Raw genomic sequence first — 14,718 nt, forward strand, 5'->3', positions numbered from 1 at the left:
GACAGAAGCAACGCCCAGGGCATCTTCTATGTACACTCACCTGTCTTTCCAGAAGAGAGCTGTTTGTCTAGTCTCCTTAAGAGGCAAGTGAAAACTCACCACTAGGTGGCAGAAGCAAGGTGCCTTTGACGGCTTTAGTTCTTCATGCAATATAACTGACCTGGAACTCTGTGATAAGATAAATACACTCTTTAAAGTCCACACAGTTAGGGTGCTCTTTCCAGACAATTCTAGTCTGGTGACCAAAGTTGGCTCCTTGAGCAAAAAAGTTAGCCTCTGACCCTCTTTTTGGATCAGTATAAGATGAGTGAGCTTCATCTTTGGCAGAATCAATTTCCATTTGGCAAATACACAGCCTTGTCTTTCTAGGAACAGTGTCTCACGCTTACGGCTGGCTGCTCCACACTTTTCATTATCCTGTCTAATGAGAAGGAATCAGGAAAGCCCCCCTCCCTGCTGCTGAATCACACATCATTAGCACTGATAGGTAATGTGTTACACAGGTAACATGCATTGTAAATGAAGTTCTTGATACTAATGCTTTAAGGAGATGATGACCTTGGTAGCACTGCAGGTTGAGCTGCAAATGGGTGGGGACCTCTTGGCATTCCCCCATCACCTATGTCTGCCCTAGTATTCTTCCAGAGGCCACTTCTTCTTTGGAGGGTAATTGACAAATGGTGCTTACCTGGAGTCTTAATGGTGTCTGCCAGGGTTCACCTGCCACCTACTGGTGAGAATGTTCACTTCTAAACAGTCCCTGCCTTGTTAAACCACAGACTCCCATCTGTTCAGATACTTCAAAACACTGTCAGGAAATCTCTCAACCATTTTAAAAGCAAAATACTAAACATCAACATTTGAGAATTAAAATCATAAAAATCAGCCTGCCTTGTTTTCTGCCTTGTGGAATTCATGACTAAAGATTTTATAACGAAACTAGCTAGCTTTACTTATTTCCACTGATTTGTTCTATATTGATGATTCCATGAATGATTTTGATTAATAGTTTCACACATCTGGGATGGTTCTGGTCATTTGAATGACATCTTTTTGATGCTAGATCAATACTGAAAAAAAAGAGCACACCAGTTTCTTGTAAAGTACGGAAACACAATAAAATGTTACCTTGTTTTCTTGACTGAAACTGAACAGCAAGATTGGTTTTTAGGATTTAACCATTGCATCAATTCCTAGGTGTCTTATGAGTTAGTTTATTTTATTTAATTTTTATTGGTATATAGTTGATTTATAATGTTGTGATAATTCAGGTGTACAGCAAAGTGAATCAGTTTTGTATATCTATCTATATATATATCTCCATTGTTTTAGATTCTTTCCCCAGAGTATTGAGAAGAGCTCCCTGTGCTACACAGTAGGTCCTTACAGTTTTCTATTTTATATTCAGTAGTGTGTATATGTCAATCCCAATCTCCCAATTTATCTCTTCCCACCATGTGTTAGTCTTTGAATGTAAGTCCAACAACTGGCCTTTCGGACTGACAAGGAATGAAAAGAGAAATCTTAATGGCAACTCTATAACCAATAATGGCTCAGAATGAATGAAAAGGACCACAAGATAGGGTTTTTTTTTTTTCTTCAGAGTTTATTCTGAGTTTTCATTTTTGGATAATCAAGCAGCTCTTTAAGGAGAATGCACAGAAGAGTCATTCTGGCACTTTTGGATAGTACATAAGATTTGTTTAATAGTCACATTCAGTCTACTTGCTCAGCCCATACTCTGTGTTTGGTGAGCAAGATCAGCCCATAGGATTTCAGAATTAATATGTAACCGTATATACAAACAGCCAATAAAACCATAATGGTGCCTAGTGGTCAAAGGGGTGGCGTGGGGAAGGGGATCACTAAAGTGTCCTCTAGGCTAGCTTAGCTAAACAGAATCCACGTCACACGTGAGAACGAGAGAGTACACTGAGCTGAAATGAGAATTCTGAGCACAAATGGGCACTTGGCAGCATGCAGTTGAAAGAAAAGGGGATCGTTTAATAACTTTATAAAATCCAGGCAGTTCAATCAAAGAAGTTAAGAAAAACAAACAAAAAAAGCAAAGTAAGGGACTGTCTGTCGTCACTGTAAAAAAGGCACTTGGAGTTAATGGGACCAGAATTGAAGGACTGGCAGCTGATTAAAAACTTCAGTACTATTTCATTAAAAGGCTTGGATGTTAAGAGGTGACACTCAGAAGTTCCTGAAAGGTGATATCGAAATAAACCACCGAGAAGCAGAACAGGTGACAAGGAAGGAATTTAATCCTTACAACCTAATTGTGTGTGTGTGTGTGTGTGTGTGTGTGTGTGTGTGTGTGTGTGTCTGTAAAAAGCAAATCAGAAATGAAATCTAACCAAAGCAAAAACCTAAGCAAAGTAAGACCACGAAGCAGCGATGCATAGTTTTCCTTTGAGATAATGCATACCTCCAGACACTAAGTGCCAAGCTAATTTCTCAATAATAATTTCACAGGAGCATTATCATGATAAAATGGATTCAAGCAATGCAAAAAGAGTTTCTTCTGTTCCCAGAATCTGGAGGAGAACTGAGGTTATCATCAGAACCTAGTGACATCAGGACATCACGTGTGGTTTTTCCGTGTCCTCCGGGGTGGACACATCAAGTACGGGGAACGACACCGACATTCAGACAGACACTACGTTCAGCCCTCTCCCTGGAGGCGAGGCATCCTGTATCATCATCCTTTCTTCTGAGTAAGAACTTGACTTCCTCTCTAACACTTAGACAGCGAACGGAGTAACTGCAGAAAAAAGTCCACTGCCCAGGGCAGAGGTGGCTCGACTTTCTCCACAAACAGGTAAGAGCTTCCTTAAGAAAGAATTTTTGGCAACTGGATCTGGTCCTGGGTTGGGTGGCTCTGGACCGCTCATTTGATGTTGAACGCCATCAAGGGTCTCTCCTCCCGTTTCTGCCACGGGCTCTTCTTGTCTTCGCCCTGGTCGTCGTCATCCTCATCGTCTTCCTCATCCTGCGGAGCGGATCGCCTCTGGTCGGGACTGGGGGCTGGCTCTGGGGCAACGTCGGAAGTTCGCTTTGTCGTCTCCTCCTGCAGGCTGGGCAGCTGGCCGCCGCTCCTCCGGCTGGAGCCGTCCAGCAGGCACCGCAGGGCACTGTCCTCGGGCGTCCCGGCTGTGGTGCCGCCCTCGCTGCCGCTCTGGTCCATGTCCTCCAGGTACACGAGCTGCGTGTAGGCCGAGCTATCCGCGGCCCTCGACTCCTTCTGTGGATGTTCCTGGACGGGTGGGTGGTTCTGCGGCAGAGTCGAGGGGTCTCCTCTTCCCTTCCGGGCGGATTTTGGTTCATTCATATCCACACCAGAATCCAAACTGGCATCATTGCTTCCGTTCCTCCCTGCTCTTTGGAGATCGATGTAGGAATGTCTGACGTGCGCGTTGGACCGGCCGTCTAGGGAGACGAACCAGGCCCGGGGATGGGGAAGGGGCTTCCCACCCCCGAGTTCCAGCAGCGCCTTTTCTGTCAGGAGCTGGACCTCGCTGTTCATCTGAGCCAAGGCCGCGTCATTCAGAGATGCTGGGATGGAGAGCGACTCCGACATGGATGCGCTCTGCGGGGTCCACTCCCGGGCGCCCGTGTCCTGCAGGTGCTGCTGCGAGATGGCCTGGCAAGAGAGGGGCTGCGCTTGGATCTGCGCGGAGGGGTGTGGGAAGATCCCTGCGTGCGGGCTGGACAGCTCAGCCTGCAGCCTTTCGATCTCCAGCTGCGGGTCGGCTGGGACGACCAGGGGCTGGCCCACGTACGAATGGTCCCCTGGGAGTTTCATGTAATGAGCCGGGATGACCAAGGCGGGTAATACTTTCCTGTAAACGCTGTCGTTGACCTGGTCCACGGAACTACAGCAGATCAGCTGGCCGGATCGCGGGAAAGAGGTAGGTCTTTCCAGGTGGTCCACGGATCGCGACATCATACATTCAGTAGGTCTGCGCTCCAGCAGCTGGTCTTTCTCCGGAGATGAAGGCGCGGGGTACATGTGTTCCTGAATGGTGAGCTTACTTCCTGTGGTAATGTGGGTCATGGAGGCCTGAGCGTCTCTGTCCTGCTTTTCGAATAAAGGCTGCGAGAGCATGGCGTTGTAACTCCTCCTGTAGTCACTGCTGCCAGGGGACTCGTAGCCTTCCCTTTCCATAGATTTCCTAGCCTTTAAAGGGAAGATCTCCACCGACTTATGGTAGTCTTTTCCCAATGTCCCACTCGGTGTTAGGTTATCAAAGGAGATTTGGCTTTTGTCCTCTTCCTTATGAGAAAGGAGTTCCTCCCGGGAGCTGAACTCCTGGGAAGTGCTGTAGGAGAGCTTCAGCATGGGTGTGTGCATGTCCACCTCCCCGTTGGAAGACATCATCTCTAAATGGACTCCACTCATCAGCTCCTTTGAGCCCGGGGCATCCGGGGGGCGGCCCTGGCTGGTGACAGAGAGTGGACCGGGGAATTCTGATTCCCGACGAGAAAACAGCAGGTTGATGTGTGACATGGAAGTTGACTGATCCCTTTTGGAACTCTCCAGGGTGGCGGGAAGTTGCAGTTTTCTATGGTGCTGCCGGGGTTTCAAGCACTTTCGCCTGTGATCAAAGATACAAACCCCAAGATTAAAATCTCAGAACAGTGAGGGTTCCAGTCTAAACCTAATTCTCAGTTCCCACAGGAAGAAACAAGACAACACTAATCAGCAGCCAGAAGCCTTCTCACCCTATACCCTCAGCCTTGTTTTGATTCTGAGGGCTGAAATCTGCAGATTGTACCCCAAGTACATCCACATTATTCATTCAAAAGCAGAGTCAACAATAAACATTCTTGCAAGTCAGTCAGGTGAGGCATCACAATAAGAAAAGTTTGGCTCTGTCCTTGAGAATATCATCTCTTGATTACCACTTAGGACTATTCTGAGGGAATTGTGACAACCGTTGAGCTTATTATTTTATGACTCCTCTCTAAAAGACATTACACACAGTGTAATATCCCACTCTGTTTGCAACTTATGTGACAGATATTCAGTTCTTGCTCAAAAATTTTTTTTTAAATATTTATTTATTGGCCGCACTATGTGGCAATGTGGGATCTTAGATACCTGACCGAACCCGTGCCATCTGCATTGGATACTCAGAGTCTTACCCACTGGACCACCAGGGAAGGCCCTTAGGTACATTTCTATGAGAAATAAGGGACCTCAACTCAGAAAACGACCTTGATATCAATACTTGTGCAAGAAATTCCAAGTTAAAAAAAGAGCCCCAATGATAAAACTTTACCTGCAATAATATAAAAGGAGACACAGCAAAACCAAAAGAATGAAAGCCATTCCTCCCAAGATGGCCAAAAGAAAGACTGTGTGATACGTGGTGATGTCCTGTGTGACAACCGGACCTGGAAGGTCAGAAAAGGGCATTTAAGATTTGTGAACACCTTTCACTAAGAAGAGAGCATAATGTTTTTCTTCTTCTTTTTTTTTGGCCATGTGTCCTGTGGGATCTTAGTTACCCAACTAGGGATCAAACACGGGCCATCGGCAGTAAGAGTGTGAAGTCTTAACCACTGGCTCGCCAGGGAAGTCCCTTTTTTCTTATTCTTAGTGGCTAGAGTGTGGAACGGGGGCCAGATGCAAACACCCTTTAGATGTTGTGCCTGCAGCATCACCATAATTCCCCTCAATGGAAAGGGATTACCCAAACCATCACCAGAGCACTGTGAATACTCAAATTCTACATGTAGCATCCATGGTTCCTCCTTAGTCAAGAAGAGAGCCGCATTTGGTCCATGTTCATCATTCTAAATACATGACCTTTGAATATAAGAAAACTAGATACATGATAATATCATGAGTGGAGCTCATCCACTCAGAGACATGACATGAAGACCTGGGGATTTTATGACACTGCAGAAGGAAAAAACAAATCAAAACATGAAATTTTATTCATACTTTCCCTGGGCAATGATTACTACATACTGAGCCCTTGGCCTTAACAAATCAGTTGAAATGTATGAAATAAATTTACTATGACTTAAAAAAATCTACAGCCTATTATAGGGATATCAGGTGTTTCTAAAATGCCTCTCATTAAAAAAAAATAGCATCTTTCTAGTATCTTTTCAAAATGGCTAACCTGATGTGGCCACAGACTTCTCCAGAACTTACAGACAAGGTGATCAGAACTAAACCTATTTTCTCTTTAATTTACCTTGGGAAGAATCCCAAGAGGTAGTTTAACTTACTCCTTATGTTCAATAGCAGTAAGAATCTACCTTAACATTGCTAACAAGGGATTGACAGCAATAACGAAAAGCTCCCCCAAATTATAATGTTTGGGCACTTGCTGACAGCGCACCAAAAGATGGGAAGGAAGGAATACAGTTATTACACATAACATCAGGCTTATTTATTGGTGATTATTAAACACCATAAAGACCCATTTATTCATTGATTTTGGATATTTTAAGGGATACATTTCTTTAAAATCTTTAGGAGGTAAGTCTCTTAAGCTAGATAAACCCAAGGAGACTTGTTGATTTTTGAAAATAGTGACATTACTTAAGTTCAAAAGACAACATCATCCTCTCCCAATTATAAATCATTTCAATGGGGGTGAAAGTGAATATTCGCAAAAGTTGGAAAAATTACTGACCACAATGGCCTTAACTGTTTACGGCCTTAATTGTTCAGAGAAACAATTTTTCTTTTTTTTAACACAGAGCAACCCCACAAACATATGTAATATCTTGGCAGGGGTCACCAAGAAATCTGAGATACACATAAAAATCATTTCCAAATAATGGAAGCTCGGTCCTTCAAAGTACCTACAATGTTATTATTTTATTGAGTTGGCCAAAAAGTTCTTTGAGGGTTTTCCCTAAGATGGTATGGGAAAACCTGGAACTTTTTGGCCAACCAAATTATCTTCTGCTAAATGGAAATCTCTACGAAGATTTCCTTCATTTCCTTCTTAACCAGAGAATGAAAGAGAAAACTCTAATTATTTTCTTGTTGGTTTTGGGTTCATGAAAGCACAGCATGGCTGTGATTTGTTTTAGTAAAAGTGATGACTATGGGATTACCAGTATATGTATTTCTACATTAAATGCCACCAGGGTTTATACAATATGTGTTTTAATGGATTTTTGTCTCTTCCTTCATTGCTCCTCAGCAAGCTTGGGTCAACCTACATCTAGTAGTCTTTCTCTTCTTTACAGAAGTACCTATTATTCTGTTACATAACACATTGCCAGGGTTCTTGGAAATAGATCTAAAATAAAATTTAACTTTAACGCACAGGCTTTGTAGCCTCTACTTTGGTTTCTAAGGACTTTCTTTCTTTATTCATAATCATATTCTAGACACTTCAGATTTGGAGACTGGGACATTTATGTACTCACTTCACGCCCACATGGCTACAAGAACAATACAGTAAAGGGAAACAAATACTCTTAAAACCTAGATGTGAAGTGTACATTTTCTCAGGGTGGGACTATAAAGTAAAGGTAACAGACTTTTTAACTCCCATCTCGGGTTGGCCTCTATCAAATTAGTTACTTTGGGAGGCCTAAGTGTTCATTCCAGTGATAATTCCATTGATAAAATATTTTCTACTTCCATTTTGGAACTGCCTTCATGGTTAATTGACAAGGGTCAGCTTTTAATCAAGCACATCTTTTTAAATAAAGATTTAAAATTTATTTTTATTTTTTTGAGGCAGACTATTTTTATTTTATTTATTTTTTTGACTTTACAATATTGTATTTGTTTTGCCATACATTGACATGAATCCACCATGGGTGTACATGTGTTCCCCTTCCAGAACCTCCCTCCCACCTCCCTCCCCATCCCATCCCTCCGGGTCATCCCGGTGCACCAGCCCCGAGCGCCCTGTATCATGCATTGAATCTGGCCTGGCGATTCGTTTCACATATGATAATTTACATGCTTCAATGCCATTCTCCCATACCATCCCGCCCTCGCCCTCTCCCATAGAGTCCATAATACTGTTCTATTTATCTGTGTCTCTTTGAGGCAGACCATTTTTAATGTCGATATTGAACTTTTTACAATACTGCTTCTGTTCTATGCTTTGGCTTTTTGGCCTGGAGGGATGTGGGCTTTTAGCTCCCTGACCAGGGATCAGACGTGCACCCCTGCATTGGAAGGTGAAGTCTTCACCACGAGACCACCAGGGAAATCCCCAGCATTTTGACCTAGCTCAACTACTTACTTCATTCACCAATCTTGGCGGTTGGTGAGTTTTAGATATGTCTAAGAAAAATCAAAGGGACCCTTGGACCCTTGAGCATGAAGACTGGCCACCCATGAAGAGTTTCACTAATGATAGCAGTCCAAGGGAGAGAGGGTCTAAAGGCAAGGCATTTCGAAATAATGGAAGCCATCACTAGAAAGACTTCTCCTAAGGTAACTATTTTGAAAAAAAAAAAACAATTCTAGAATACTCATAGGGATAAATCAAGGTGGTCAGGTTTAAAAATAAGTTTACACTTTCAGTGAAAATATTGGTGAAATTAAATTTTAGTGAAAAATATGATTTAATTCATCTATCCTGAATGGAGGAATATTCTTTTAGACATAAAACAACAGGTTTGCTTTTAAACCTTTCAGAAATGCCCAGTCAAGTTTTTTGCCCCAGGAAGCCTTCAACAGTGACTTGATGCTGGTCCCTCTAGTGAGTGCCTTTTCCTACGTCCTTTCTTCCACCAGGCCACAGCTGTTTCAGGAATTAGGGAGGAGGTCTGAACCACTTCTGTGGGCTTTAGATTAAGAATTCCCTATGGCAGCTGTGTGAGCAGAACAGATTGCAGACAAGACTATTTTCTTTGCATCATTCTTACCCCGGATGGGACATTTCCAACCAGAACTCCCCCACCCCCACCAAATACCTTCTTCTCAACATTTGACTTTTCACACATTCAACCATATTTTAAAAAGATGTGATCTCTCTGCTGAAGTCACTTTCAAAAGCACAGGTAGCCTGAACCCTCAAAAAAACTGGTTGCCATCAGTGCAGGTGTTAGGGATCCTGTTACCTGGGTTGGGAGGAGACATGGCAGCCACCCAGTATCCCAGCTGAGGGGCTATGTACGTCCACGTCAGCTGACTGCCTTCCTGGTGTACGAGGCCAAGACCGCTCTTCAGCCACGTTCCTGTGGGATGTGGAAAAAGACTTCAGCCAGATACACGCGGAACTCCTAGTTAAGGCTTAAGCACATGGTACAAATTGCCTGAAGTTTCCCATTTAGAACCCATCAGAGAGCCAAAGGGTCCAACTCTTGTGGAGCAACTGCATCTAGCTTTCAGGAAAGCGTTTTTCCTTGCCTTCCTGCTTACATTACTCTCAGCCACTTTATCACACGTCCCTGGTTCCAAACACAGATAATTTTAGCAGAAGCCTTTGGAGTTTACTCATCTGTCACCATGGCCCATCTCCTCCAGAAGCCTTTGGAATTTAGAAGCAGAATAAAGGCAGCATAGAAAGGGTTGGTGGGAGGGGAAAGAAGAGGGGAAACTCCAGTCCTGTTTATATTCCTTATCCTCAAGCAAGTAAACGGATTTCCTATCTGGAATCGCAGACTGGTGTGATCAGAGTTGCTTCAGGAAGTTTAAAAATATATAGAGAGAGACTCTTTGGTCCCATCTTTGCAAATTCTAACCCAGAAGCCTGGCTCAGGTGAGTATTTTATGAAGCTTCCAGTTGGCTCTGATGCTGAGGGACACCGAGTGAGTCCAGGTCAGTGCTGCCTTTCAGTTAATACTTTAAAGAGTATTTCACATTAGTGAGCACCTACGGTGTGCTGGCTTGTCACAGCAACATGCTTTATACATGTTATCAGTAGTTTCACAGCGACTCTACAGAAGAGGACTCATTTTCCCCTTTTAGACACTGGAGACTGGTGAGACATGGAATTCTTCTGAGCCGTCCCAGGGGTAGAGAGCAAAGCAAAGCAGGGGCAGAGGAGGTCTGTCTGTCTGTTCTCAAGGTTGGTGCTATTTCCTCCACTCTGCCCTGCTGCATCTCCTACTGAACTTGCCAGCATTTGACAACATTTTCACTTTGTAAGGTTCCCAGGGAGAGTGCTGGCTAGGGCCCCCACCAGCCCTTGCACACCCACTGGGTCTACCAGTCTGGACATATGGGTCACTTACACAGAACTCCCCCTATGATTGATCACCCATCCCCTGAAATGGCCATGTGTGGATTCCTGTCCCCTCCAGGCCTAAATGCATCAGCTATGCACCAAATATTCCACCTTCCGGTCTCCAAGTCCCTGCCTTTCTTAGGTATACACACATACCACTGGGCTTCCCAGATGACACTAGTGGTAAAGAACCCTCCTGCCAATGCAGGAGACATAAGAGACTCAGGTTCCATCCCTGGGTCGGGAAGATCCCCTGGAGAAAAGCACGGCAACCCACTTCAGTGTTCTTGCCTGGAGAATCCCACGGACAGAGGAGCCTGGTGGGCTACAGTCCATAGGGTTGCAAAGAGTTGGACACGGCTGAAGAGACTGAGCATGTACGCACAAGGTGGTGAGAGTGGATTTTCTTCCCCTCCGAGGAAAAAAAAAAAAAACAATACTTGGCAGGGTTTCTAGGGCCTATCATTTGCCATAGCAACATTCAAATGTATTGGGTGGAAAGGTGCCCCAGCATGCCTCCCATCCCTTTCCCTCCCTCCCTCTCCCCACGTTACTCCTCCTTGCTCCCCCCAGCTTTCCTCCTCCTCCTCTTTCCCCCCTCCTCCCTCCTCTTCCCCCTTCTTCTCTTCCCTCCTCACCCTTCTTCCTCCTCTTCCTCAAAGACAGGAGTTGAACAAAGAAGGAAGATGGGGGAGGCCAAGCATCAGTGGGTGCTTTGTATTGTCCGACCTCCCCAGGCAACTGGCTGAACCATGGCTCCGGAGGATTTCAAGTTAGACGAGAAAATAAGCTGGAAGCTATAAAGTGAGTATGAAGATGCACTGGCTGAAGAGCATCAAGCCAGAGACGGTCCAGCCACTCAGCTTCACGCACTCACTCCAGGAGCTGCTGAGGAAATGGGAACCAGGGCATGTGACACACGCAGCTAAAGGGGTTCTGTGTTGAGTCAGAAAGTCTGCCTGAAGGCAGAGAATGGATTGTTTGCCACCGCTTCCGGTTTTCCCCTGGGGAACCCGGGCTGTTTAGCTCATGACTTACACACCCCACCCCACTCCCACAGGCTCTCCCACAGGAGCGGCCCCTCCAGGATCTCCTATCAGCCAGGAAGCGGCCTGCATTCTTTGGTTTGCAGTTTCCCTCAGATTAGATTCTTGAGTCACTGCTCTTCAAGTGGAGCGGATACGAGGTCAAGCTAAAAGGACCCAGAGGAAAAGAGATGGGGGCTCAGAGTCCTAATTCCTGTTGATCACTCAGGGGAAAGCCACCTACCTGGATGGCTATGCTGCCCTGGCTTTCTACAGTACAACACAGCTGCATCAACTGGAAATGGACTTTATTTTTAATATTTATTTGGCTGTGCCAGGTCTTAGTTGTGGCATGCAGGATCTGTTAGTTGTGGCATAAGGGATCCAGCTCCCCGACCAGGGATGGAACCCCGGGATCCTGCACTGGGAGAGTGGAGTCTTAACCACTGGACCACCAAGGAAGTCTTGGGAAAGGACCTTTTTTTTTCCCTAGAAATGTACTTTAAAACGTCTCCCAGTTACACTAGGAACAAGCCTAGTGAGTGGACACACACACACACACACACACACACACACACACACACCAAACAGGCATCCTAGCCTGTGATGCTGGTGGGAGACAGAAAAGCCAGAAAGGCAGAACACAAGCTGCTTTGGGAGCGCAGTGAGGAAGGAATGCCACCTGGGGATGAGGTGGGCTCTGGTGAACAGGCAGGACTTCACGTGGGGGTGGAGGGTGGGGGCGAGCAGAGAGAAAGAGGAAGGAACAGAGGCACAGAGGGATGGAGAGTGTAGCGGGCAAGCTTGATGCATGATGCCGGGGACAATAGGGAGGTAGCCTGGGGAGGGCTGGGCAGGGGTCCCAGTGCCATCAGCAATGAAAAGCCACCAGGACCTGTCCTTGGAGGCACAAAGGTGAGGTCAGAGCTGTTCCGACCACCTGCCCCTCCCCCACTCCTCCACCCCCTTAGTTCTTCCCAGGTTGGTCCTCTGAATACACACTTTTACCCGAGTCCATGACTTTGCCCTCCACTGTTCCAACCTCATGTGGTTTTCCTCTCTTCCAAAAACTTACCCACCTTCAGGATTCAAGTCACATCCTGTTTATCCTGAGTCCCTCTTGCACGTGGTGGCCTTCCAGGTCTCATCAACCTCAGGGCACATGTTACTACATCATCTGTTTTCCAGAAGCATACCTCACCTAAACTGCTAACCCCAAGTCCTATATTCCTTCTGTCTTCTCAGCACCCAGAAATATTCCTGGCGTGGGAACACGGTGGTATTTGAGTGTGAAAGCCAGACGTGCAACCCCGTCCCCTGCCAAATAATATCAGATGACCTTCTGTGCAAAACTGGGTGTGGTTGGCAGGAGAGATCTCCTTACAGGAGTGCAGTTAAGCTTGGGATTCTCCTCTTTCCGACCAGAGGGAACAAAGCCAGCTGGGAAAGAGGCATTTATTTCGGACTAAGTTTTCTGTAAAATGTACACGTGTTCAGTGAATAGACGGTGATGCCGTTTTAGGATTCAACAATCATGCTGTTATTGGCAAAAACTATTTCCAAGCTTTCTGTGTTTTGCGGGAGGAAATTGGCTGCAGGGAACACAATAATTAATGAATTGTGTACCAGAGACATATGCTTCTCATCACTGAGATCATGAGGGTGTGGGATGAGGGTGTTTTCCCACCTGAGGAACTGCACACATAAGAGATTCTTGTACTCGTGAATGGGGAGCCTGGAATGGAGGCAGGACAAACAGACCTACGCAGAGTCTCTTTTGTTGAGTGGGTTATATGTCTGCCGGACCTGCAGCCAGGGTACAAAGAGCAGGGACTTCCCATCCCTGTGGGCACCTCAGCGCTGCTCAGACAGATCAGGGGAAGATCCAGGTTGCTCCTGCTTAGAAAACTCCAAGCACAAGGTCTCTTGCTTGTTCTCTTGCCTCCCGGGTGGGGCCAGCCTATGGACACTCCTGGCTCAGCACAGTTGCCCTCAAGGCTGTCCATAAGCTTGTCTCCTCTGTAGTTCGGACATAAGGGCAGCGCCTGTGGTCATAACAGCATAATGGGGCTTCCTGCTGACTCTCTCGGGCTCCTCTTCATGAGCGGGTCATCCAGGCAGGTCTCAAGGTGGGTCATCTGGTGATGGTGTGCACGCAGGAGGACTCCATGCTTCCTTATGCCCCACGGCACCAGCCCAGCCAGGTCGCCACCTGCATGCATGCGGCCATGCCCAGGGAGGGTGGCTGACTGTGAAGTGGGTGTGTCAGGAGCAGGCGAGCTGGTGGCTGCTTGTGTCTCTGTGCTGACGGAGCCCTGTGCTGTGCCGACTACTGAGGCTGTGTGTATGTGAAGGTGGGAAAGCCATTCTCTGGCATCACTGGAGGAATGAAATCCTGTGATACTAAAATTTCTAGATCATCAGCTTCCAGATGGTTTTTAAAGCATTTGATCTCTTTCTCTTTAATGGAATCTTTGTATTAAGACAATTAAGAAATTAATATAAAACAGATAAACAGATAAAAGACAAGCTTCTCTGCAAACAGATGGAAAGAACTCCCCCACCCTGCAACCCCCAGGACATCTCCTGAACACGGTTTGGAAGTTATTCTTCCATAGAACTTGGGTCAGATTTGCCAAAGTTTGAAAAGGCAGTTTTCTATAATTCTAAAAAGTGTCATTTACTCCTGCCTCATAAAGTAGAATATAATTTTGATTTTTTCATGGTAATTCAGGGTCATTGTTATTGTCAACTGATGCTAGTCCTTAAATATTGATGCCCTTAGGTCCCTACGGTGGAACAAAGTTGTTTGCTCTTATACTAAACAGGTTCAACCATGGCTGTGTTTTTCTTCCTTCTCCCACTTTCTCCCTCTCCTTCCCTCCCCTGTCCTTCCTATGGGCTTTTATCAGCTCTTCTCTCTAACCACCACCAACTCCCAGATCCCAGATCCCCACCAGGGAACCAGATAACCTGCTACATGAAAACTGCATCTAGAGTAAAGTCCACAGGCAGCCACAAGAGGGACAAATCCAGACGTGGAACTGAGATACTGTGAATCCAAGTTCACTACTTTGTTTCTTCAACACACACTCGCAGATCAGTTTTCGTCTGAATTCTCTAGAGTGAAACCTTGTACAAGGGAAAGATTCAGAGATCCTTTCAAGGAGAAAGACTTTAGTTACCTATACAGCTGGCAAGGTTTGTTGTGGGTATAAAGCACCACGAGGTCTTTACTTGGAAGCTGCACTGAACCACAATGCTGATTACACACAGTAACTGATAGGCTCAGAAAGATACACCTTATGTTTAGCTTATAAGATCTGATGGGATCTCTTAGCAATCACCAGGGGTGCCACCTTCTTGCTTGGTTACCAAGCCAGAATGAAACCAGCCTTTATTTGCAAAATATGAAGAAGAGTGAGTTCAAATTTTAAACAAATGACAATTCAAAGGGAGAAGAACTCTAAAATGTGAAAAAAGAGCTCCAAACATAATGTCTCATTAGAATATGACT

The 14,718-nt window shown here is 45.5% G+C and overlaps 1 protein-coding gene across 10 annotated transcripts in view; it reads right to left on the reverse strand.

Moving 5' to 3' along the window:
- Positions 1 to 1,585: 1,585 nt before the first annotated feature.
- The window catches only part of FAM171A1 (family with sequence similarity 171 member A1), a 168,657-nt gene continuing 155,524 nt past the window's right edge, over positions 1,586 to 14,718 (reverse strand). For all 10 annotated transcript variants that reach the window (XM_081553601.1, XM_081553600.1, XM_081553595.1 and 7 more), the window contains 3 exons: positions 9,067 to 9,183; positions 5,292 to 5,406; positions 1,586 to 4,604 (listed from right to left, as the gene is read on the reverse strand). In XM_081553601.1, coding sequence (XP_081409727.1) covers positions 2,897 to 4,604; positions 5,292 to 5,406; positions 9,067 to 9,183 — 1,940 coding nt within the window. In that variant the 3' untranslated portion in view covers positions 1,586 to 2,896. The remainder of the gene's footprint in view (positions 4,605 to 5,291; positions 5,407 to 9,066; positions 9,184 to 14,718) is intronic.

This window comes from Giraffa tippelskirchi, chromosome 13 (assembly GCF_054371585.1).
Source record: "Giraffa tippelskirchi isolate mGirTip1 chromosome 13, T2T-mGirTip1v1.2.pri, whole genome shotgun sequence".
Taxonomy (NCBI): domain Eukaryota; kingdom Metazoa; phylum Chordata; class Mammalia; order Artiodactyla; family Giraffidae; genus Giraffa; species Giraffa tippelskirchi.